This window comes from Oreochromis aureus, linkage group 7 (assembly GCF_013358895.1).
Source record: "Oreochromis aureus strain Israel breed Guangdong linkage group 7, ZZ_aureus, whole genome shotgun sequence".
Classification (NCBI taxonomy): domain Eukaryota; kingdom Metazoa; phylum Chordata; class Actinopteri; order Cichliformes; family Cichlidae; genus Oreochromis; species Oreochromis aureus.
This window is the reverse complement of record NC_052948.1, coordinates 19,653,717-19,679,797: the sequence shown is the minus strand read 5'-3', so window position 1 is coordinate 19,679,797 and position 26,081 is coordinate 19,653,717. Positions and strand designations below refer to the sequence as shown.

General features: G+C 41.1%; 1 protein-coding gene across 3 annotated transcripts in view; it reads left to right on the top strand.

Annotated features, from left to right (window-relative positions):
- ppm1h (protein phosphatase, Mg2+/Mn2+ dependent, 1H) overlaps positions 1 to 25,291 on the top strand; it is a 49,244-nt gene extending 23,953 nt beyond the window's left edge. For all 3 annotated transcript variants that reach the window (XM_031728774.2, XM_039615694.1, XM_039615695.1), the window contains 8 exons: positions 192 to 548; positions 7,466 to 7,578; positions 8,511 to 8,595; positions 8,817 to 8,935; positions 15,282 to 15,345; positions 17,235 to 17,342; positions 22,699 to 22,850; positions 23,197 to 25,291. In XM_031728774.2, the coding sequence (XP_031584634.1) occupies positions 192 to 548; positions 7,466 to 7,578; positions 8,511 to 8,595; positions 8,817 to 8,935; positions 15,282 to 15,345; positions 17,235 to 17,342; positions 22,699 to 22,850; positions 23,197 to 23,344 (1,146 nt within the window). In that variant the 3' untranslated portion in view covers positions 23,345 to 25,291. The remainder of the gene's footprint in view (positions 1 to 191; positions 549 to 7,465; positions 7,579 to 8,510; positions 8,596 to 8,816; positions 8,936 to 15,281; positions 15,346 to 17,234; positions 17,343 to 22,698; positions 22,851 to 23,196) is intronic.
- The last annotated feature ends 790 nt before the right edge of the window (positions 25,292 to 26,081 follow it).

Here is a 26,081-nt window from a genome sequence, read left to right as displayed (position 1 = left end):
GTTCCTAAATGTCACGACCCTTTGCCCATCAGGCTGTACTTCACATACTTCCACCTTTGATATTCAGTAGATTTTCGGCATGCAGTTCATAGATCAGTATGAATGCAAAGTCAGATGAAGTTCCTCCTCTCGCATTTTGCATACTTAATGTTGACACATTTTTATTTACTTTGATTCTTATCTGTTTCCAGGACAACTCTGAAGACCTAACTTTACACTACTGGGCGTTGTTCGATGGCCACGCTGGCTCCGGGGCAGCTGTAATGGCCTCTCGTCTTCTCCACCACCACATTGCCCTGCACCTACAGGAGGTGATGGAGATCCTCTGTACTCCTAACCTCGTGCCGCCCACGTGCCTGGGTGAGGAAGCTATCAATCACCACCTCACCCCTTCATCTCAGCGTGTCCTTACAAGGGCTGCATCGCTCCGGGGTGCCGCAGGGGCTCCGGGTTCCCCCAGTACCCCACCGACACGCTTCTTCACAGAGAAGAAGGTGTCGCAGGAGAGCCTGGTGATTGGAGCCATTGAGAATGCCTTCAAAGACATGGTAAGAGGCACGTGCATGATCTGTAGTTGTCTTTTGACCTGTAAACGTCCCATGTCAAATGTATAGACTGTATATAAAAGATGGGTTTAGCCACGGTGCCGTCAGATTGATTTGTAGGATACCATCCAGAAGGCTCGAGAGGAGCATTTTGGTTCTATGGCACTTTTTGGCCTTTCATTAAAGTCAGATGGTGTATCTCTAAGCAGAACACTTTACTGCTCACACCCACACCTGTTTTTATGCACTAGTTAAAAAAAATGCTGTAACAATGAAAAGAATACAAAGAAAAGCTTCTCCGCTCTTAATAAAATGAAGCTTTTCCAGCTGTTTTGCCTGGAAGCAGGGCGTTGCTGGAAATGAAAAGATTAACTGTATTCTGTTAAGCTAAGCTACAAACTCATAACCGTATAATACCTTTTGATCACTGCACACACCTTTAGCTGTCATACACATACAGGGAATTTCCAAACTACTGTTCTTTTGCATCCCATGCTCCACTTCATCACTGCCTGTGCACATACTATAAAATTAATAATCTTCACATCTGTTAGCCTCTAACTGCTATCAGTAAATGCTGATTTGTCATGATTAGACAGTCAAGCCAATTGCACATAAGCCTCCTAATTTCCTGCTGGAGTGCAAAGGTAAGCGCATACACACACACACACACAGCACACAATATATTCTGTTGTTTACAGTAACCATTGCAACCATTATCTGAGCATATATTTTAGTTTCTGTTTATCAAAGATCCATTCTCTAATGGTCTGACTGTTACAAAGAAAAGTGTTGTTTGTGTTCACGGTGCCTGAATGGTCATTTACATTTTATTGCTGTATGTTTGCTGGCGGTTTTCGTTGGGGTTTTTTTTTTTTTTTAAACCGTGTAGAAACTACCCGAGCTACCCTTTCTGCTGCTAATTTGCTCAGTATGTTCAGTTATACAGCTGTAAAATGATTACATGCTACACTGTTAAATGACTTTGTCCATTAGAGCCTACAATGTATTAGTATTTCAAAACTTAAAGGTACAGTAAGTCACTGTTTGAGATTATTCAAAAGAAAAAAAATGTTGTACTCATAAATATACATTGATTAGACTCCAACTACGTCGCTCCACAAATTGATGCATTTTCATAAACTTGAATTAATCCATTAAAAATACACAGGAGCAGGCTTGTGGAAACTGCCATGTTGCTCCACCCTCTTAAATACAGTGGCTGAGATGGGTTCACAGTTCTAATTGCATTAGAAGCTCCTTTGAATTTAAACATCACAAATGGCTCTTTCAAACTCTGTATGACCATTTAACATTTGCACATGCATATTTTCATCATCTCTTTCTCATTACATCTTTGTCTTCTTCATCTGCTTCCTCTACCACTGCTCTCTCTTCTCCCTAATTTCCATGCAATCCTCTTCCACCTCACCTGCTGATGCAAAGTCGGGGCTCTAACACATGAAATCATCCATAAACATGCTTATTTTTTCCCAATATTGTGACACTTACTTATTGTCAGCAGATTAGACGTGGAACCCTACTGTCTCCCGAAAGCTGCCAATGAGGTGGCTACGTAGCAACAATCATAAGCTAACATTTTGCCAGCTAATATTACGCTCCTAAAAGACACAATCTCCCTCTGATAAACAGTTTCTCACATTGTATGAGAGTTTCTTTACTAAGTGTCTGAGTCCAGCAGTGTTAGATCAAAGGAAGTTTCACCAACACTGGCTAACAGCAGCTAACCAGTGCAAAAAGAGCCAACTGCTGCCATCCAGTGGTGAGATTTTCCACATTGTACCTTTTAAATTGACTGTTTCTTTATTAACAGGGCTGCAAATTATAATGAGTTTGTCTCGAGCATCTTCCTCCAGCAGTTTAGAGAGGAGATTATGCGTCTCTGACAGCTGGTTAAAGGTGATAAGGTACTTATGGTGTGATCACGCGCTGTAAACTTTACCAGAGGCCTGTCAGACAGCAAGTAGCAGAGCCAGGAGAAGTAATGTACTTTCGCCACAAGCTGCTGCAGGTCACAAGCACTCACCATTTGGCTGCGCTTTAAGTGGATGCTTGAGATTTAACCCGTGGGATCAAGAGCAGAGCTAATCAAAACAGTGCTAGCCTGTGTGATTGAGGGGTCAAAGTTCGCTTTTTCAGTTTCACCTTTAGGCTCTCTGTTTTTGATTGTTTGTAATGATCCTATGCACGCCTGTATAGGGAGATTAAATTCTTCTTAAGTCAAAGAGGGTTTCATTCGCAGTCATTCAAAGTTTCCCTTGTAAACAGTATAATGCCTGTCAGCCAGTTTACTGAATCAAAAATGTTTAAGTATGTTCAGAATTCCAGTAAAACAGGTGAGAACTAACTGCTGATGCACCTGTACCTCAAACATGGAATTACTAATGATTAAAGCTGGAATCATTTTGTCCCTTAGCCCTTAACGTGTGTTTCCTGGGAACGTTACTTTGGCCTTCTGTGTTATACACAAGAGGTCACCACATCTTTGATTTGGAAGATTTTTAGGTGATATGTTCTTCATAACACAACCCAATGTGTGTCTCCTTGTGTAAACTACACATCCCCATGTTTAGACTAATGTCTGTGTAGTAGATGTAAACCCCCTCCTGTAATAGGCTAGGCCTGACACTGAATTCTCCTTTAATAAAATGCCGACCCATGATTGCAAAATCATAAATTCTAACTATAAAAACACAGGTTGGATATTGGTGAATGGCAGTGTGGACCAGTCTGGAGAAATCAGTGCTTAATGCCGTCTAGTGCTTCCATTTGTTGACCACTAGGTGGTAGTGTGCGGTTAGTAATGTTTAAGAAGCCGCACTGCACTGCCAACCAATGGGAAATTGTGGACTGGTGCTCTTCTGTCTTTGTAGGTACAGCAATGCTTTTTGCAGGATTAGTTAACTAAAACTTCATCTGTGAATTGTTGATTATTGAACTGCTGATTCGAAGTTTTGAGGGATGTTTTTTTAAAACCTTCAGGGTGATTACTGAAACACATTCGGAGTGTGTTGTGTAATGTCAGGCTAACATTTGTTGAACATTGTGGCATTAATTAGTAGAAATCAGGATTCGGGTTCAATTCAGTGTTTCACCGAAAAGGCAGCACATTCTCTGTGGTGTCCTCTTCCGCTGGCTGAGTCCTCCTTACTCTTTTTTTCTACTTGAAACCAACATTGGCTTCTTCTCCTCCCGAACTTGCCCTTGAAAGAGCTATTTTTAAAGCATATATTTTAAAGCACATACGGTGTATTTTAGGTTCATTGTTCAGTGCTACACTAATTTGTTTCTTCAGGTGGTCACAGCGTGTTTTTTCTTACAACACAATGGGTTCTAATTACAGTACTTACTCTCCTCCCGAGCTGTCACTTATTTTAATTTCAGTAATCATTTTTCCGTAAAATTAGATGCAGTTTGGTTCAAATGGCACACATTTCGTCTTGGAACAAAACGCTGTCAGCTCTGCTCCTGCTCAGAAACTTCCCCAAAGCTGATTTTGGCAGAGTCTCACCCCTCAAAGCATCTAGTCCTGTTTTTGTTCAAAGAAGCTCGTTTTTACCCCCCCAGAAAGAAAGAAAGAAAGAAAGAAAGAAAGAAAGAAAGAAAGAAAATGGAAAGTGTCAGGGAGTCTTGGAAAGGTTTGGTATCATAAAAAAATCTCACTCTATCTCTGTATCTTATCAGCAGGCTCCACCTTCAGTTCTGGCACACATCCCTATTGGAAATAGAGGGACTGTTGAAGCCTGATAAACCCTGTGTAAATATCAAAACCAGTGTTAGCTGATAGACGGAGGTGTATCAGCTGAGCTGTATCTTAAGCCAGGGCAGAAAATATGTCAGTGCTCACTCACCTTTTATCCCCCTTTGTCCAATTTATTTGTAGATCATATCATTTATACACTTCGTACTATGTATACATCGTATAATCGAGTTTAGCCATAATAATGCTGTCTTTGTACATTTTACCACTATTTTTGAACTGTAGGGCTTGGTCTCTGATTTGTAAGCTTACATTAGAACTACATTTTCAAAAGCTACAACATGCTTATTGACTTTTTAAACTAGCCTATTAGCTTGCATAACAGAGAGACTGGAACCAAGGTTAGCTTAATTAGCTTAATTGGCTGAAATACCAGCTCATCAGTTATAAATACCCAAGAGTGAGAACGAGAGAAATATGCTTACATGTTATAGACACAGGTTATTTGAAAGTGTTGTGGCCCGAGCTTTAAAATAGTTTTGCACATAACCTCTCATGTGACAGTGTAACATTTTGATTTATAGTTATAGCCTGTACTGAGCTAACAAGCTGCTTACTGTAGCTGTATATTTATCAAGCAGACACAAAAATAGTATTTATCACGAAACTCTTGGAAAGAAAGTTTGGGAAACGTATTTTGCTTCTTTACAGGTGGTTTTGTGTGTTTACAGTAGTCTACTGTGCAAATGTCTTGACTCATCCCTCATATCCTCATATCATTCACTTGAGTCCCTCCACCAGGACTGCATACAGTCATTTGAAAACATTGTTTTTCATACAGCCATAGTATAGCAGTAGTAAGCAGTAGGTACCTGTCAAACAGACTTGTAGCTGTGTGAGTGTGTTTGATGCCAGGAGTGTTTTTCTAATTTGCAAAACGATTTCACCCAAAGGTCTTTTTCTGCATTCAAAACCAACTGATAGTTACTGCTGTCGCTAATTAGTTCAAAATGATTAATTCCGTTAATTACCTGCCACACTGTCGATCATGAGAGCTCTCTTGCCTGACATTAATCCTCTTTTTCTGTTGTGACTGTCCTGAGTTATTTCTTTTCATTTCCTGCTTTTAGACCTAATAGCTTTGGGCTCTCTCACTGATTCAGTAAACTCACTAAATGATAAGGCTGGTCTGAGCAGCGCTGTGGCCTTCCTGACTGGAAGACCAACACACAAAAAGCTGTTGGTCTTCGAAAATGCAGTCACACAAAATGTGAGTCTACCTTGTGTCCATTTTTGACTTTTAGAGCAACTTAAAGATTTTTTTTTAAAACAGCAGCATCCAAATTATTCATGGGCACACTATACATAAAAAATCTAATTCAGTTAAGTTTTATTTATATAGCACCAAATCACAACAACAGTGAGCTCAAGCTGCTTTATGTTGTAAGGTAAAGACCCTACAATAATACAGATAACACCCCAACAATCAGAGGGACCTCCTGTGCAACCAATTGGTGACACTGGGAAGGAAAAACTTCATTTTAATAGGAAGAAATCCGGCAGAACCAGGTAGTCATCTTCCATACCGAACATGGGTGATGGGTTGATTGGTTGATGGGTGCGTACAGCTAAAAGATTTTTTTAATGAAATTTTTTCCCAGTTGTGTTTCACTGAGTTGAGATTCAGCTGTCTGATGCGATATAGGCGTGAATCATACGATACCTTTTGTGTATACTTGCTTACTTTGAAGTGGGAAACAATCGCTTAATTGTGGTTGGACTCTCCTTGTTAGAATGTCAGATTAAATTTGTTTTAATTCACCTAATGTCCCTTTAATTGTTGGTATGTTGGCTAGTTTGTTGATATGTTGCACGACTGATGTGACACTGAGGGATGTCAGACCTACCAGTATTACTTGATGGTATTTTTCTTCCTTCCAGGAAACAAAGATGCAGGGCTGTGCAAAACGCGCTTCGGCATTTATAGTAGTTTGGTATAAAGAGATGAGCATGTATGAGCGTTCAACTGCTCTACCTCTTTTTCTTTTTTTTCTTTTTTTTTTGTCTGCCTTCTGGTTTAAAGCTCAGTTGCTTCTTCCTGGCTCAGGCGCACAGGAGAAAGGTGTAGATGTTTATGCAGACATTTTCATTATTGAAGACTTGCCTGCAGCAAGAGGTATTGGATACAGCAAGGATAAATATGCATAGCTCGCTATGGATTCATAATTCATCCAGGGTGAAGGACACATTTGTTCACCCCTCCTATCCTCCAACCCCTTCCTTCAGCCCCCTACCCCCAGGAGTGTCTGCTGGAGTGCAACCCACACGCGCGCACTCAGATTCACACTTAATGCATCTTACATCTGGACACAAACACATAGTTATGCACACAGAGTGCGCACACGCTGCATTCCACTGCTGCTTATTCAGATGGAGGGCGTCGGCGGCAGAGCAGAGGGCGATACGCTTTAGTAAGGGGTGACATCCCTCATGGGAAAAACGTGCTGGGGATGGACTTGCTGCAAATGTGTTTGCCAACATTATCGGCCCCACTCAGTCTGTTGATAGTAACGCCGAGATGGGAATGAGGTGCCTGATGGGGTCACTCGTTTCCCTGAAATATCTTTCCGCTTCTGTAGTGCGATTTAAAAAAAAAAAAAAACTCAGAGGAGCCGTTACTAGCAGACTAGCAGACGGACACGGAGAGCACAAAAAAAGGGTTAAATGCAGTCTGAGCGGCTTGGTTCAAATTTACGTTAGTGCTTTGATTAATTCAGTGACAGGTTAATTATTCATCTAATGAATGAACTGACGGCACGGTTTTCTTCAAATCATTTTTGGTTTAATTAGCACCAAATTAATCTGGGCTAATTAGCTGGTGTAATAATCAGTGGGCCCCTCCAAACTTTCTCATCTGTCCTTTTTGGTTTCCATTATTTTTTATTGCTCCTTGACTTATGGCACTCTTGATAAATGAATTCATTATGGTGCTATAATTAATAATGGCATCATGGCAGGATTTAAGTATCAAGGCAATATTTTACTCAGTATCAGTTTTAAGCTGTATGGGGAAAAACAGTTCTTCAAAGCTGTGGTGATTAGAAACACGATGGTGTGCGGAGGATCGGTTGTGGATTATGTGTCCTCATCATCAGAAGAGTAATCTGTCTGTGTCTCTGTGTGTTTTGTCTTTTTTTAGGATTCACAGATAGAAAAGGAGAAGGCGGTCTACAACATCTCAGGTGGCTGCACAGCGCTGGTGGTCGTCTATTTACTCGGCAACCTCTATGTGGGGAATGCTGGGGACAGCAGGTGTGATACGCATGCAATGAGTGTATATGTAAGATACAGTGGGGGGGGAATGATTATTTGATCCCCTGCTGAGTTTGTGAGGTTGCTCGCTTGGATGTGAGGAACAGTCTCTAATGTTTATGCTGGTTTTATTTTAATGGAGAGACAGAATATCAACCAAAAATCCAGAAAAAACACATTGCATAAAAATATACATTGATTTGTGTGTCACTGAGTAAAATAAGTATCCCCAAGCAAAACACGAACAAAGCATAATGCTTCCACCTCTATGCGGATGGTCATCTTTGGGTCATCTTTGGTGACTGCGGTCCAACTCCCTTCAGCTCATTTACAAGCTCCTGCTGTGTAGTTTTGGGCTGATCCACCACTTTTCTCATGATCATCTTCACCCAATGAGGTGAGATCTTACAACGGAGCTCCAGACCAAGAGAGATTGTTTTTTCCGAATAATCACACCAACAGTGGTCAGCTTCACATGACGCTTCTTGTTAATGGTCTAACGGCTATCCCCTCCACTGTGGGAATTAAACTGATTCTGTGGGCAGGTGTCTGTGGACATAATGAGCTATAATCAGGAGTATCTCTAATTGCTTGGTTGATTGTAATCTGGTCGTGTGCTTGTGTGGCACACAATGTGTAGCAGCAGATTGTAGTGGATCAAACACTTACTTCCCTTAATAATATTCAAATTAATTTAGAACTTTTATGTAACGTGTTTATTTGTTCTGGATTTTTGGTTAATATTCTGTCCCTTTTCATTAAAATGTTGTCTATTTGTATGTGAGAAAACTAACAAATTCGAAAGAGGTTCAATCATCTTTGTTTTTGTCTCTGTGTTTCTCGCTCACCTCCTTGTGCCCTTTAGCCTACAGGAACAACTGTGTCCCTTCCTGGATGAATAGAGTTTTGCTTTGTCTGCTCCTCTCCCTCAGAGCTATCATTATCCGGTCTGGGGAAGTCATTCCCATGTCAGCAGAGTTCACACCAGAGTCAGAGAGGCAGCGACTGCAGTTCTTGGTAAGAAAGAACCTTTCTCAGCTCCTTTCTAGCAAGCACAGCTGTCAGATATTAGCAGAGCTGGCCTCCCCTCCTGTTGAGACACCAGCTATGCTTAGCTCTGTCTCTCTTACACGGCCTGCTCTCTTTGCCAGCTTAATAGACTATGGAATTGTTTTTCCTATCCCTAGGGCACGTCAATCTTCTTCTCTTTCTGTTTTTTTTCTCTTTTCATATCAAAGGCCTACATGCAGCCCCACTTATTAGGGAATGAGTTTACACATCTGGAATTCCCAAGGAGAGTGCAGAGGAAGGAGGTGGGGAAGAGGATGCTGTATCGTGACTTCACCATGTCAGGATGGTGGGTTAACTAATACTTTTTTTTTTTTTTTTTTTTTTTTTTTTTAAATTACTGATTGAATGTATGTCAGTGTCCAGTATCCACCTGGGAGGATAACAGTTTGTTTTCTGCACTCAAGTCCTTCACATTTGTTAGAAATGCTATCAATGTTATTTAGCCACATATCTGGTTGAATGCATTTATGAGCCTTCTGAGAGAAATCTCTGCAGCCTAGACTATTATTTACATTCGATAGATGTTTGTGCAATGTACCCTATAAAAAAGATTATCTGTGTCCCATTCACTGAGTAATTCAGTTCAAATGTATTTGCACTCCACAATCATCTTGGGAACTTTAGATTGTAAGGTCAGTACTTAATTATTAACAATTCCCACTGGCCACAATGGGGAGAAGAAACTTTACTTAAAAAAAGCCATTCAAGTCATCAGTTGTCATAAAGAGGTCAGCAATTGTCCTTGGTATTTCTTCTTTTGCGTGTTAGCAGGCAAAGCAAAGGCCTAGCTCTGTGTCCTAAAGTGAAGAGAAAAATATAAAATGAACAGATGGAGAGAAAAGGAGGGAAATAGAAAAAATGTATAAACACTAAGAATTGACAAACAGAAAAAGCTGAGACCAGGGCACCAAAGAAGCGGAGGCAGGGAAGGTTATATATATTGTATAAACATTGTGTTTACATTTTCTTGGTGTAGAAATGGGTTCAAGGATAGATCATTTAATTTTGTAGGACTACTAAAGCTTTTAGCTATCTCTGCTGAATCTTCAGCTTTTGCCATGGCTGGAAAAAGTAAAAAAATCTATTAAACTAGCATTACTGCAATTCAAAAACACTCAGAAATAAAGTAAGGTCTTCATCACTACCTTTACGATTAAAAAGCTAATTTAGCATATTTACCCAGGTAACTTAACACAAGATGGATGACAAAATTAAACATATAGAACAGTGCAAAGCTCTATAAATGAAAAAAAATGGAAATTGTGTTACTGATTTATTAAAAATACGTGCAAACACAACACTCCTTATATTAATAATGTTGAGGTCTTCATTCTGCTGAGGCTAGCCTATGAGATTAGCTATTCAGGTATGATTTTACAGCACTGACAGTGTGTTCGGGTTCATTGCCATGCTGATAAATTTAGCCAATCAGATGCTTTCCAAATGGTGTTGCATTGTGAATCAAAATTTAGACTAGCCAAAAACCATGACAGAGCCTCCGCCATGTTTTACAGATGGCTACAGACACTCAGTGTTTTACCTCTCAGCTGACTTCCTCCTTACATCCTGATAACGATTTGACCGCTTTTAAAGCTTGAATAATTCATAAGTCAGTTTAAGTGTTTCAACAAGGGGGAAAAAAACATTCTTCTAAAAATGCTCAGGTGCAAGGATGGGGTTGAAAATGAGTGAAAAAGCAGCCAATATCCAAATAAAATCTTTGAAAGACTTTCAGAGAGCCTTTCATGAAGTTTGTGGATATGACTGTATTATTATTAACTAATGACTCATGCATGCAAGCACACACAGACACACGTAAAGAGAGAAGGGTGAGAAAAGAATAACGCTCGAAACCAGATGCTTGTTTCGAAATGCAGGTGTATTATTATTATTCTTATTATTATTCACGTATCTGGTTCGTGGCGGTGGACCACAGTCAGTATTGGTGCTCTACTTGAGGTGTGACTACTTCTTAGAAAAGACTCACTGTTTTAGGAAATTGAACTGGTAACCTCTGCTGACACTGAGAGGGTGTGATATAGTTAAATATAGTTTAAAAACAGTTTTTATCCACTATTAATAATTACAGATCATTTAAGTTGATATATAGAACGATCCCTTATTAAAAATCCCAAAACTATAGAGTGGAAAAGGCATTTCAGTTTAGAAAGCCTGGTTTTTAATGTGATTCCAATCAGACTTCTACATCTCAGTCAGGATGCTCTGGGCTCTTAAATAGGATTTCAATGCCGTTTGCGTCACTTGCACTGCGACACACGTTGGCAGCATTCAATCCAGAGCTGGCTGAGCTACTAAGCAGAATCCATGCAGTGACTGGCAGAGCTAATTATTGTGTCTTTTATGTTTTGTAATGTTTCTAGAAAACTACACGTGTTGCTATGCAGGCCCATTTACAGGAGAGACACTTCTATCGAAGGAAAGAGTGAACTGAGGATGAAGTGGGTGACTGACGAGAGTTGAGCAGTATATATTTTTTTGACTCCACCTCCATGCAGTTGTGTTTTATGGCTCTGCTCAGTTGAAACAGATGTAGGTCAGTCAGTGGCTGCACTTCTTATTGGGCCCAAAACTCTCACTCAGTCTGCCTGCTTACTGTCTGAGCAGCAGAGACAGCCTGTGATGTATTTTTAATCAGGTTCTACCCATAACCCAGTTATGGCTCAATTTCACCCGGACTAAGTCTGGGTCTTAAATTAGTACCCTGTCAGCTGCTGTAGCTAATTGATCTGAAGTGCATGGCTCTGACTTAACTGTGTCATCGTCTATAGGTGCAGATTATATGCTGTATAGGGAGAGAGGATCTATCTTTTTTTTCTTTTTTTTTAATCTTTCTTCAGCTTTCTCTCTGTGCATGTATATGTGTATGTGCAGCCTGTGTGCCCACATGCTGTGAGCGCGTGGGCGTACGCTGGCGTCCAATTCCCTCAAAGGCATCCGTGATCAAGGCTGCAGTCTAATGAAGGCATACAGGCCTGCAGCCCACCTCTCTGTCTCCCTCCCTCGCTTTCTTTACCTCCCCTCCCTCAGCCAGTTGGACCAGATTGAGGTTCTGGCGTTGGCATCGTAGGCTGTAATAGTGGTCATTGGCCGGCATGGCAGGCTGTTTTATTTGCACAGAATGATGGATGTTGAGCAGTCGGCCGTGTTCGCCGTGATGTAGAAGCTGCGGTAACACAGGCGGGCAGGTGGAGGGAGGGAAGGAGGTTGGGGAAGAGGGGTGGGAGGGTGGGTGGCTGGAGTGAGGAAAAAGAAAGAGAAGTAAGTGGATTGAGGTAAGATGTAAAGATCGATAAACAGATGAAGGAAGGATGATCGGTATGTTGTGTTGGTCACAAAGGAGGGAAGGGATGAATGACAGTGAATGGTTGTGAAGCACAAACAGTCGTATCAGTGGCTCACTCAAAAGTCTGATGTGAATAGTCTTCATGTGATACTTTTCTTCTTACAGAGTGTTGTATGTAAGAAGAAAAAGAAAGTACCATGGTCAGCCTTGAAAACAATACCAGGTTCTTGTGGGCAAACACTTTTTTCAAGGTACTTGGCAAATAGATTTTTCCAGGCATCTCGGGAAAACGCGCCTCGTTTCATCTGCTTCTCTCTCTTCATGTAATCCCACACTGACTCCAAGACGCTGAGATCGGGGCTCTGTGGGGGCCAGACCATCTGTTGCAGGCCTCCTTGTTGCTAGAGATGGTTTTTCATGACTGTGGATGCATGTTTTGGGTTGTTGTCAAGCTGCAGAATGAATGAATTTGGGGGCTGATTAGATATCTCCCTGATTATAGCGTGCGATGCGTCTAAACGGCCATAGTGCTGAAAACTTCACAAAGTGCTGTATTAATTTCGCCCGCCTGGAATCTCTCTGTCTTCCAGCCCTCCATCTGCTCTTTCTTTCTTTTTCCATTATGGCTTTGTATTGGTATGACTGATGCCTACAGCTTGCATTAGAGGAGTCGCTGGGTCACTGCCATTTTCTCTGGCCTTGCTTCGCTCTTGAAAGCACCACTCAATCTATCAAGGTTGGCCAAAAAGTTTTTTTTTTTTTTAAACCAACTGTCAATTGCACTAATTTGTGTGACTCATCCAGTGCTGACACAGGCCCGTTACAATGTCACCTCAGTATCTGTTGACAGGTGTGTATATATAGCAGTGTGCAAGCAAGTTATGACGCAGCGCGTGCACTGCCAATGTTTTTCTGTCACCCCCTCTTTGCAGCGGGTGGAGGTGACACCACCTTCTTCCTCCTGTCCACCTTTTAGTCACCTGCAGGGAAAACATGACACAACCCCTTCTGCCCTCCTTCCCTGGTGTACCCGCCCCCCTTTTAGTCACATGCTGCAATGTATCAGGCGACCAAACATCCTGCGGTGCTTTGCAATACTGCAAATTTTCATACTGATCCAATACCAAGCAAATACAGGGTCAATAAAAGGCAGGTCATGTAGGGGAGATTGATGACATGAATCATCATTAATTTGCCAATTCTGAACCCATTTTCACCACTAAATCACTGATTTTTATTTTTACTTTACATTTCATGTATTTTGATTTGGGTTTTTTGACAATCTGGAGTGTAAATGTACCTGCCTCTACGGCACTGTACTGTAGGTTATAAATAAAATAGACGTGCCCAATTGATCTGATACCAATACAAGCGTTGGCATTGACACTATCAATGGTTCGATTCGCCCACCTCTAACATCCCCTGAGCTGGGAAGCTGTCGGTGTGGTCAAACAGCGCGGCCCCTGAACAACTTTCTCTGCCGTTTTTAGAACTCCGTGTCCCAGAGCAAGGAGCAGGTATCATAACAGGATTAATGTGCATCTTTCTCATTCTGTCACACTCTTGTTATCTCAAGTCAGACAGGCTGGATTCGCTGTAAACACTCGTCTCGAGGGGGAGGCCGTCCCTGACAGCGGGCTCTGGGGATTTTATCCAAGACATCTTTGAAATAATGACAGAAATGCGTGTCTCTGTTTCGTAGTTTTTGTTTGTTGTTTTTTTCAGGAGATTTAACAAATCTTGAAGGTGAAATGGTAAAACAAAAGAAGTTTTGAGTGACACAGCAGAAGTAGCACCTCTTCTTCTTCTTCTTTTTTATTTTTTAACAGAAACTGTGAACCCTCTCTCGGTAGTTGGTTTTAAGTTTCGTATCATCGGTCCTGCTATTTTAGATCTAAGAAACTGATGAGGAAATCCTTCTGAAGGCTCTTATTTGGTAATACAGCTCTCCTCGCTTAGACGAGGCTGTAGACTGTATTCCTGTGTTTGTGGGCTGTGTTCTCTGTGATAGTTCTTGCTTTTCACAGTTAAAAAAAAAAAAGTGCTGAGTGGAGCAGTGTAGCGCTCGCCTAAGGTGGAAACATATGGTCTCTCTGAGTGAAACCAGCAGTAATGTAGAAACCATCCTGGTCCCTGCTAATCTGAAGTACATGGACTGTGGTGTGCTGGGCAGACTTGGGTCACATTCACAAATGAAACATTTGTCTTTTTAGCAGCATGTTTTCAAACTAAACGTTTATTTTCAGGAACTTTCCCTACATGAAAAGCATCCCCCGATCCACATTAAGCCGCTTTTATGACAGTTCTGAATATTCTTTTCCTCGCTCCCTGTGATCTGACGGCTAAAATAAAGAGAAACCTGTGTTTCTAATTGTATTTTCATCCAGGTCAGCGCTTGCTCAAGAGCCAGAATTTTATTCGCAGCACCTGGTGCGAGTTCTGAATGGAAAACTCTGACCTGGCAGCTCTCGTGGAAATTGGCTGGGTTTTGTTATGTATCTGGTACAGTAAAGTTACACAGCTGCTCCTGTGAAGTACAGCTGCTCGCAGATGAGTAGGAGCACACGCATCACGAGCAAGAGTGCTGGGTTTCTTCACTTCGACTTTCCGAGCTGTAAAGGTGAAAAGTGTATCTCTTAGATCTGAGATGAATACAGCGAGTATTGTACAGTCTTCCTCCTCACAGCACAGCTCTGTCTGGTCCCAGTGTGAAAATGGTAAATTATTCATTACCGGTAGTTCGCGGGGGGAGTTTAAAGAGTGCTCTGAGAACAGGAGGATGGAAAGTGTGGATTCTCTTGCATCATTTTAGCTGCTTTACTTTCAGACCTTCAGAGGCGTACATGCGCAGGCGCCGCAGACGGTTGCAGAAAACCAACAGTGCACCTAGACTGTCTCATGCAGGCGTCTTCTTTGTCGCTAGGGATACCTTCACAGGATCAGTTAGAAATGGGGGAAAAAGAAAGTAAGAGAATTAAGCTAAGGATCTCTGTGTGTGTGTGTGTGTGTGTGTGTGTGTGTGTGTGTGTGTGTGTGTGTGTGTGTGTGTGTGTGTGTGTGTGTGTGTGTGTGTGTGTGTGTGTGTGTGTGTGTGTGTGTGTGTGTGTGTGTGTGTGTGTGTGTGTGTGTGTGTGTGTGTGTGTGTGTGTGTGAATTTTTAACTCTGCCTTTTCTCTCTCTGTGCCAGTCCCCTCATGGCAGCAGCAGGGCCTGTGGGAAGGAGAGGGGGTGGAGGGGGTATGGAAGTGAAGTATCTCTAGGGCACGTGTATGCTTCCTGCTATAAAGAGGAAAAAGAAACATGAATGTGTTCTATATTCTCTGTGCAGGGCGTATAAAACCATAGAGGAAGATGACCTAAAGTTTCCCCTGATCTATGGCGAAGGGAAGAAGGTAAGAAGTGCTTCCACAGCCTCGTGTGCCATGCATGTAATCAAAGCTCACCGGGGCATCATTGGTACACCCCACCTCACATCACCCAAATAACTGTGTAGAGACATTCCTGCCCTCTTTCAATCCTGCACAACCTGTAGCACAGACAAGCTCTCCAAGGACTTATTATTATGTCTTTAAGCCAATTTAAAAACAAAAAAAGAAAAAAAAAATAGGCAAAGGTGTAAGGTGATGGTCTTATCTGAGTCGTGTGTTAGATGGATCTGATGAAGGGTAACATATGTTAATTGAATATATCAATACTGAAACACTGACTTATACTAACAAAATCTTGTCATTGCTGAAAAAAGGGAAATGACACAGAAGAAAAGGTCAAGAGTTTCCCCCTTATTCAGTTACACTGTACATGCAGTGGTGTATAGAAACCTTTCTCTCTTTTTTTTTTTTTTTTTTTTTTTTTTTTTTGACTTGAAAAGGTCAAAGGAGCAGTGTGATAGACCTGAATATGCTCTCGCCGTGCTCTTCTCCAGTTTTCACTTCCGTACATACAGACAGTACATTTGCGTTCGACTGACAGCAGGGGAAAGATGTCACCCCTACAGTATTCTGTGTGCCCGCAACCGCATTCAGACTCATCCCGGCGCAGCTGCCGGTGCCCACGTCGTGTCCTCTCCCTTTGAAGTGAGGAGCGGAGATGGATGGCTAGATAGAGTGAGAGAGAGGAACGCCAGAACACTTCAAAGCCCCGGTGCGCAGCCCTCTGGGCCCCGGCGCTCTACAATTAATCCCAGGATGTTTTACCCCTTTCTCTGCTGGAGGAACCTTTCCGCCACTTTAAAACACTCTCCCTGCGTCGTTCTGCATACTGATCCAAGCTCAGTCCTACTCGGCTCTGCTTGTGCCTAAAAGTCCTTTCTCTGTACAGTAGAGATTTCCAGACAATATGAATCAGCTTCAGGGAGGATCAAACAATCAGTATGTGATTGAAGTGCAGACTTTCAGCTTTAATTGCAGGATTTAAAAAAAAAAAAAAAAAAGCGTAGCACGGTGGTACAGTGGTTAGCACTGTTGCCTCACAGCAACAAGGTCCTGGGTTTGAACCCACCATCTGTTGCTGTGAGGCATGTTCTCTCCAGGTATTCCAGCTTCCTCCCAGAGACCAAAGACATGTAGTTAGTGGAGTTAGTTTAACTAGTTCTGAATTAGCTCTAGATGCCTAATGGCTGTCTGTCTCTCAGTGGATGGATCAAAAGTGCTACATTTACTTTTTTTATACAGAATCCCACATTTTCAGAGGCTCAAAAGTAATTGAGCAAACTAACATAATTTAAAATCTAAGGGCTGTTTTTAATACTTTGCAGTCAGTGCCTGAAGTCTAAAACCCACAGACATAATTAAACAAACCCAAATGTTAACCACATGTTCCAAATATTTGGAAAAATTATAATGAATGGTAGAATTATTACCACAGGCTGATGTTGTTGACATCTATCTTCCTGGTTTATGTGCGACCTGCTCTACACATGGTGGTTTAGGCAAGATTTTAGATGTAAGATTTTCCTAAAAGCAAAGCGATTCAAATAATCAAAACTTTTGGCTCGTTTCTAAACTGTTCACCAGTCATGGTGTCATCAGGTTCTCCGATCTCTGCAATTTGTAACGAAGAGCAGAAATGACGACCAAGCTTCAAAACGGAGACCCGAGTTTAAAAAGGCTTCCACTGTGGCCTTCTAGATACCATTCCTTGCTTCTCCTTTCACAGTCCAACTATCTCACTCATTATAAGACATCGGTCATGGGCAGAAATGAAAATGCCTTTCGTAGAGTTTGTTGCTGCTTTGTTTGACTCATACGGAGGCTGTGCTTTAAATGCCTCTGATCTTTTCCAGGCTCGCGTACTGGCGACCATCGGGGTCACGAGAGGCCTCGGAGACCACAGTCTCAAAGTGCACGACTCCAACATTTACATTAAGCCCTTCCTGTCCTGCTGCCCAGAGGTACGCTCCAGTTTTACATTTGTGTCCTTCTCTATGTCTGTCTTGGTCATGTTGTTAGAATTGTTGCCTTACAGCAAAGAAGGAAAAAGGATTCAAGTCCTTTCTGTTCGACCTGTCCAGTGGGTTTGGGCCTCTCGCCAAGTATTGACAAGAACAGGCTCTACCACCCTTTAGGCTCTCAAGGATATGCAGTCATGTGAAAAAATAAGTACATCCCATGGGAGGTTGTTGGCTTTTATGGCTTATCTGAACAACCAAACATTTGACAATCGTTGAAATACTGGCTATAGATAATGGCGATATTAACAAACACAACCACAGCAAATATGCAAAAATAGTCGAGATGGTGAGCGCGCTATTTTTGTTTCCATCTTTTTCAGTTTCAAAATAACAAAGTTACAGGGTCAAAGCAAAGACTGGCCACACACTGCACGGGCCGTCCTTTGGCAAACTATTACAGATTACAAAAGCATTTTGTAAACAGCAGTCTTTCAGTTCTTTCTGTGGATTTTCTCCTGTAATTCTTATCTATAGGTTACTAATTCTGTGAAACTCTTGGGCCGTTTTGTATGTACGACATATATAAAGGTTTCCGATAATGTGTGTTTCGGGGGACTATGGGGGCCACAGTGAAACCTTCAAACTTGAATGCCTTAAGCTTTTGTGGCTTTTGAGGTTTGTTTTGCATCATCATATCCTCTTTCATCTTCAGTTTCTCTCTCTTTTTTCGTACAGATGGTTTTCTTTTTGAAACAGCTGGTATTCAGTTGAATCTATTCTTCCCTAAAATAAAACGCTTCCCCCGGCCACTGGCCTCAGCACAAGTTGAAGGCCTTATCGATCCTCCTTCCTTGTGCTCAACAGTTAGAGAGGTGCTCTTTTAATGAAATTGCGTACCCTTGCTCTGCAGATGGCCTTGTGTTATCTCCCAACACTCTTAGATATGGTGCGGAATACATATTTGAATCAATGACTGCAATGTGCCCAGTATCTGAGGCAGCGAAGCAACCTCCAAAATACAACATTTCTATCAGTGTCCTTCATAGCTTGTATGAGGTTTTTCTCCCACAGAGCTGCCTATGTCTCACCAAGCAGGTCTAATGTTACTGTGGCCAGACAATATCTTTAATTCATCTACTACACTTTAGGATGTTTGAATCTATGGCAACAAATCTGAAAATGTACCTACTTATTTTAAAGCCACTTAAAAAATAGGAATCGTCTACAAAATATGAATTTTGTGTGCCATTCTCTTGAGTTTATAACCTGCCTTAATAGGAACGATTTCTGTGAGTTACACTTTTTCACATGACTGTATCAAATGCAATGATTACATCGTCTGTCACAAAGCGGAAGAAGAAAAACCTGGATGTTAGCAGTTGTAATGTACTTGTTTTTTACCTTCTCACTCTTCTTAAACAGTCACCTCCATCAGTCACTTCACAGCATCTATCCTCCGTCAGGTTACATAAAGTTGTTGCTATAAAACAGTGGGTGTTTGGGTACACAAATACAGAATGATGAAAGCAGAGCACTCTTGTGGCACATACATCGCTTGGACTGTTAGTGAGGAAATCTGTGCCTACTCCTTTTTGGCCTTGTTGCTGCGTAACTGCTGAATGACTAAAAACTGAGAGATATGTTAAGTTATTCTGGGGGAGGGAGCCGAAGTCTGGGTTAGGGTTTAAAATCCTTTGCATTTGAGCATGTGTCAGGAGGGGAGGAGAGAAAACTGAATAAAAGGAAAAGTCACAACAAGAGTGGCAGTATGTTAACAGTAGTGCAGTGTTTTAGAGGGGCTCTTTAGTTTTATATTACCCTCATTGTGTCAGCAGCCTGATGTAACGAGAGCGCAGAGGTAACAGCTGACAGCCAGCAACAGGCGGCACTGTGAACTGTGCGGTCAACGTGTGTGTTGACGGTCCCTGCTTCGCTCTCTGATGAGAGTGCAGTGGATTGCAAGGAATCCACTGCACATGATTGCAGTAGGCATGAAAACCTCCACATTCTCTTGATCTTTAATTCATTGCACTCAAAGTTCAGTCATAGTTCAGCCTCCTTTTTTGATGTTCCTATAAGATGAGTGTAGTCAAGGTTTTTCCAGATAAAACATAAAAACATTATTTCTATATGAAAGACGTGGTATTCCTGAGCATTAAGGGGCCATAATAGCCTCTTTTAAGAAAAATAATAACAATACAAATAAACATCGGCTTAAGGGTAAAGTCACAGAGGGTCACTGTGAAAGGCATGACTATTGTCAGAGTGCTGTGCACAAGCAACAGGGATGACTGCAGCATTCAGAGAATTGTTAAGAAAAGTAAATTCAACAAACTGGGAGAGTTTCACAAAGAGTGAATGGTGTCAGTGCATCAAGAGCCACCACACACAGATGGTCTTCAGGAAAGAGGCTACTGAAACGCTAATAAAAGCCTATGCCTTAACCAGAGAAGCATCTGACATGAGCTGAGGAAAGCAAGAAGTGGACTGTAGCTCAGAGGTCCAAAGTCTTCTCTTCAGATGAAAGTAAAATTAGCATTTTATGGGAAAATCAAGGTCCTACAGTCTTGAGGAAGAATAGAGAGAAAAGGTGTTTAAACTCCAGTCTTCAGCTTTTTCAGCTAATTCAGGGTAGCCTATCCCAGTCATAGGGTGAGAGGCAGGGTACACCTTGGATAGGCCACCGGTCTCTCAGAGAAGATATACAAACATTCTAAATTCAAAAAGAAAAACTTTTTCCTGATATTCACTTCTTTTGACATCCACTAGTGTATATGTTCAAAGAAATGTGTGGGAGAGTGCCCTGCAGGGAATGTGAAAACGTCCTGCGGGGACATGTTTTCCCTGCATACTGTCAAGTTAGAATTACAGACTTCTCTCAGGTTGTGAATAAAAAATAAATAAATAGAGCCTAATAAAACAGGCTGACCTTGGCAGTTTGAGTCATTTTGACATAGAATTTAGGTATTTGAGTAAAAATCAGAGGATCAGGTCCTTCCCTCTTCTTGACATACTTTGTTGCTGTTGAAATCTCCTTTGAGGTATTGACTTTAGCAAATGCTGCCTCATAGATTGATAGTCTCGCTGTGTTTCTCTCTTTCAAAGCCTGACTTACTGTTCATCTCAAGGTTCCCCATAACATGGAGTCTTGTGATCCACACAGAACTCATTTTAATAATCTTACAATGACTTTGGCTGCCTGCGTGTGGTGTTCTGTTTTTAAAGTAGCCTAAGTTGGTGTGTCTGCTGTGAATAGGCAACGCCTCCACAGTAGCAAAAGAATTACTTGAAGCAACCAAACAAAAGCCATCCAAGGCCACTGGGTATTATTTTTGCCTGCTGTTTCAGAGTATGCTTCTGTTCGCCCATAGTAATTTGAAAGACTGTGTCTCACCAGAGTTGCCACAGTAACACGAGTTTCCCTGCTTCAGAATGTCTTTGAAGGATTGAGACCATCAACATCGTTTAGACAAGTATATGGAGGTGGATGTGTTAAGAAAGTAGAGATTAAATGGAAAGATCATCTAAGTAATTTTTCTTCTGATACTTTGAGAGATTCGTGTAGAGATATCCACACTAAGAGACTTGTTACAGTACGGGTAATCCACAAAACAGTTTACATGGTGCTCTGTGGCTGCCATTGATTTTTTTTTTTTATAATCTCAGTAGCTTATGTCAATAAAAATGTTGGGTGGTCCGGCACTTTGGTCCAGAATTGCTTGAAGCACGACAATGAAATTGGAAATCCCTTGACTTGGCATGTAGCGCTAATGATAGATGAAAATTTTGGTTTCCAAGCTGTCAAATCTTTGAACAGTACCAGTGACTGTATAAAAGATGGCCAACGTGGCTCCACTCGGGGAGCTGTTCAGTCATCCATGTTTTCTTAAGTCACTGGTTAGTGACCCATTAGCAAACATTATGGTATACCCAGGAGATCGAGCAGGTCATCTTCTAATCGGAAGGTTGGTGGTTTGATCCCTGACTCCTCCACTCTGCATGAAAAAGTACCCTTGGGCAAGGTAGTAAATCCTGAGTTGCCCTCTGAGTGTTAATGTTAGACATAGAAAGCACTTAGGCGTAGAAAAACTGCTTGTATGAATGTGGGTGACTGAGGCTTGAAGCAAGAAGCACTTTGAGTGCTCAAGTAAAGTAGAAAAGTGCTATAGAAGAACCAGTCCATTTACCACTAAGATGGTGTACTTTAATCGAATGTTTCATTATTACGCCATTTCTAGCTTCTCCTCTGCTTGCCTTCTGTATTGCATTGTGGGAAAGCATTGTAACACTGAAAGCCAGCAGCAGGGAGAGCAGCAGCACAGAAAAGAGGCGTCAGTGACAACAGATATAACCCCGATTAAATCAGATGCAGGAAGAAAGAAAAACAGCTGGGATTGAGGCAGGTTGCAGAGCAGCCTGCAGAGGTACCGAAGCTATGTGTCCTGTATGAAACAGCCAAGACGGGTGGCTAAAGTACATACATTTGTCAGTTAAGCAGGAGTATACATACATACTTAGGTGCTGTATTCTGCAATCACAACTTATTAACATATTATAACATATTAACCCCTGAGTATAATGTAATGAATCATATGCACAGTAAGATTTGCAGTGAATCCTATTTGATAAGGACCAATGATGAATAAAAAAAACAATCAATGATTCCCAGAAAATGCATGAACCAAAAAATAACATGCCTGTACATGAATATGCAAGGAGTAAAAAACAGAGGTAATTGTGTTAAAGTGTGGAGAGTAAAAGTAAAAAGTTGTCAGAAAAATAAATACTCAAGTACAGTTACCTGAAAACTTTGCTCGAGTACAGTAATGAAGTGTCTGTGCTTCATTACTTCCCACCTTTGACAGGCAATATGTTGTATGTTGAGTATCAGCTGAGCCATCAGTTACTGAGATGAACTTCCAGGATTCACTCTGAGCCTCATGTACAGAGTAAATCGTGTGCTCTGTTAGTTTTGAAGTCTTGAAGTTGCATCCCGTTTGTCTTGAAATTATTAAATGCCTTTACTGCTGTAATTCAGATTCACCAACCTGGTATTAGGGTATAATCTGGGTCAGTTTACCCTTTCAAGATTAAAGATAACCACTAGGAGGCCATGGCTAAGGCTTAAGACTGTGTTGTCCACTAATTACAGAGTGAGCGTGTTGAACAGATGAACGTGCAGCACATTCTAAAGTGCTTTGCAGCAGCTTTTTAAGGTTAAACACTGCTAAAATGCACAATTTACCATCTATACAATGTTTTCAGTCTATAAAGCTGTAACAGGTGTATGAGGATCCTAGAAACAGCAAAGTTTTTCAATTCTTGCTCTTTCTTTCTTTTTTTTTCTTAACTTCAGGTCAAAGTTTATCCTTTAGCGCAGTGTGAGCATGGAGCCGATGACGTTCTGGTGCTGGGAACTGACGGACTGTGGGACGTCCTCTCCAACCAGGAAGTGGCTGAATCGGTCGGCTGTTTCCTGGCAAACTGCGACCCTGACGATCAGCACAGGCATGTTCACCCATCCCACACAGCTGCAGTCGCAGACAGGCTTGAACTTCCTCTCACCTCTGTCTTGTTTGGAGAGGGTGAACGTTGTTATTTTCTCACAATTACGCAAATTTCCAAACATTCAGATAATGATGTCAAAGAACAGCTCATTAACAGGATTCCCCGATTATTTCCTCAATGGTTTTACTTTTTTTACAATTATTTTTGCTTGTTTTCATCTGACTGTGGACAGAGGCACTTATTCAATGGCAGCACGTTGCCGTTATTCCCTGTTCTGATCATTATCTAGTTGAATATCACCGTGTGATGCTGACACCATAACTACTTCTCACTTTCGTTACCTCAGGTACACGATGGCAGCTCAAGACCTCATAATGAGAGCGAGGGGGGTGCTGAAGGATCGAGGCTGGAGGATAGCCAACGACAGATTAGGATCCGGAGATGACATCTCTGTCTACATCATTCCCCTCATGTATGGAAACAAGCAGAACTAGCCAAGCTACGAAACCGCAGCCGTCGCTGAAACACAACCCTGCCTTGACCTTTTAAACTTCACATTCGCAGTTTTACCTCATTCCTTGTTCTCCTTTTAAAAGTGCTTTTGTTTCTGCTCAGATCAAAACCTGATCTGTCTCAGTTTAACCCTGATTATTCTCAATCAGGGTGATCTCTCTCTCTCTCTCTCTTTTTTTTTATATTGAAAAGAAACAATCATAAGAGGAGCTGTTAATGATTACTGTTATTATTGTTTTTTAATTCTGGTGGAAGCCATCCTTAGCTGTGTTTCGGGGGGCAAACCTTGTAAACCTGGACTCTCGAATGAGATGACGACATCTCAGGACTGCTGTTACTAACTAATGCACAATATTTAATAATGTGAAAATGTAAATAACCCGAAACACAAGACATTGGTTAAGTGTGTTTGGCTGAACACCTGTACAGTGTTTAAAACCCTCCCAAAACCTAAAGACTGCTGTAAATATGAATCATTCCAGCTCTGTTCCATGCACGCTTTTAACTTAGCCAGGTTCAGCCATCCACTTTTCCACATCTCCCAGTGAAATGGGTGGGAAAAATGAGTTTCCTTCTGCTGACTTTCGGCTGTTTCTTCTAATGCTGCAGTTGCCATTTTTTGCTCATTTGTACCATTTCGATACTGCGTTCGCTACTAAGGAGAGATTTTTTTTTTATTTTATTTTTTTTATGAAGAGTACACTACCAGGTGGAGTGACACTTAAAAGATTTTGGCCCAATACATTTCACGCTCCTTATTTCTCTACTATTGTATTTATTTGAACATCAGTTGAGCTCTACAAAGGAAAACAAACATGTTTGAGACATGTTCCTCCTTAAGCTGTCGTTTACATGCTGTTTCAAGCGCGTCGTCACCTGCTGCATGTGCCATCATTAAGCTACGTAGTCATCCTTTACAGCAGGGCGTCAAACATAAGGCTCCAGGGCCAGAATCGGCCTGGCAAAGACTCCAATTTGGCCCACTGGATGGCTTTGGGATATGTGAAAGAGGACATAGCTTTTCCCCTTATGAAGATCTCCCTTATTGCCAATTATAAAACACCGGTAATAATGTAACAGATAAACAAAGATAAAAACAGAAAGGTTCCTGTTTTCTCACTCAACGTTTTTTTTTAATGAGTAAAAATAAAAATAAAAGAAGACATTTTCTATGAATTAACAAAAACCTTCAGTTTTTTAATTACAGGAGTGCGGGGGGTAATGAGCCACCAGAAGCTTTTTCTGTAATTTTTACACATTTATTTATTTGCACTGACAGATTTCTCTTATTTCCAACAGCAACAGTTCTTTATCATGTAGAAAAATTAAAAATTGCACTTCTTTTTCTTATAGTAATTGGGATTAAATGTGTAGTCAAATGTCTTTACACTGACAGAAGGAGAGGAGTATCGCTGGTTCAGTTCAAACCAACTTAAGATGAAAGTGGGCCGCATGTGGCCCATGATGTAAAAGGAGTTTGACATCCCTGCTTTACCTCATAGAACCTTTTCTCAGATTTATTGTTCTCATTTAAAAAAAAAAAATCAAAATGTATAAATAACAGGTACCTGTAACGACGCTCTGATGTTACAGATGTCCCTCAGAGCATAAATCTGACCCGTCATTGCTAAACTCGTGTGTCTGAGCAGTCAACACAGTTTTTACGTTAAGGAGTGGGTTTCCATATTTTAGTTCAAATTGTACTTTTTGTTTATTTTGAAGGTGAAAATGGTGAAACTGAGTAAATTTATTTAAATGTAAAAAATGTAAATAACCTTTTCCAGCCCTTCCTTTTACTGTAAGTCACGCATATCTTACCGAAACCAAAACACATGATTTGTACTGTTTTAGATCCCCATAGGAACAATAAAAAAAAATAAATGTTAAAGTTCATTTTTCTGCTCTATTAAAGTAATGAATCAACATTTGCCACAATTCTCTGCTGCCTCAGTGATTTCAAAAATAAATGGTGTTGATTGATCCTGGCTCTGGGATGCAGACAGCTCAGAGTATGGGGGAAAGCAGTGGCCTGGCCTCTTTGGTAACTGTATCAGATGAACTTTATGAAAGAAAAAAATGTTTTAAAAACGTGGTGATCTGATGTAACGCTGACGTAAATGACTCATCAGATACGATCGGATATAACGGATTATGCATCAAACACAAGAAATTTTCCTGGAACTTAGACTTTAATGGAGACAGCATCTGCACCACGTAAGACCATCACCGCTCTGACAAACTGTGTCAAGACAGTCTGGAAGCAAAAATGTGGATGAAGGGTATTAGTTTATACAATAGCCAAGCAGACTCAAGGAAGATTTCATGGTGGAGGCTGCTGCAAGCGAAGTAATCTGACTTTTTGAAAAGGATGTACGTGTACATTATACACGACAACTTGATTGCTTGACCAAAAAAAAGTACAAATTGTGGGCCATTTTTTTTTTCACCCAAAAATTCAGTCAATGCAAGTCAAACATCTGTGGAACTAAAACAAATATCTGCAGTATTTTTGCTGAGACTTGGGTCCTTCTCCGGTGATGTCATACTGAATACTTGAAATACCTGAGAGACCACGGATGTAAATGAAATTAACATGGCAGGAGACTTGAATAAAACATTCAATATGAGTCAGGAGGAAAAGTAAACCTGGCAAAACTAACCAAATGTTTAAAGTGAAAGTGTGTGTTAGTTTCTGGATTGGTTAATAGTAGTTAATTG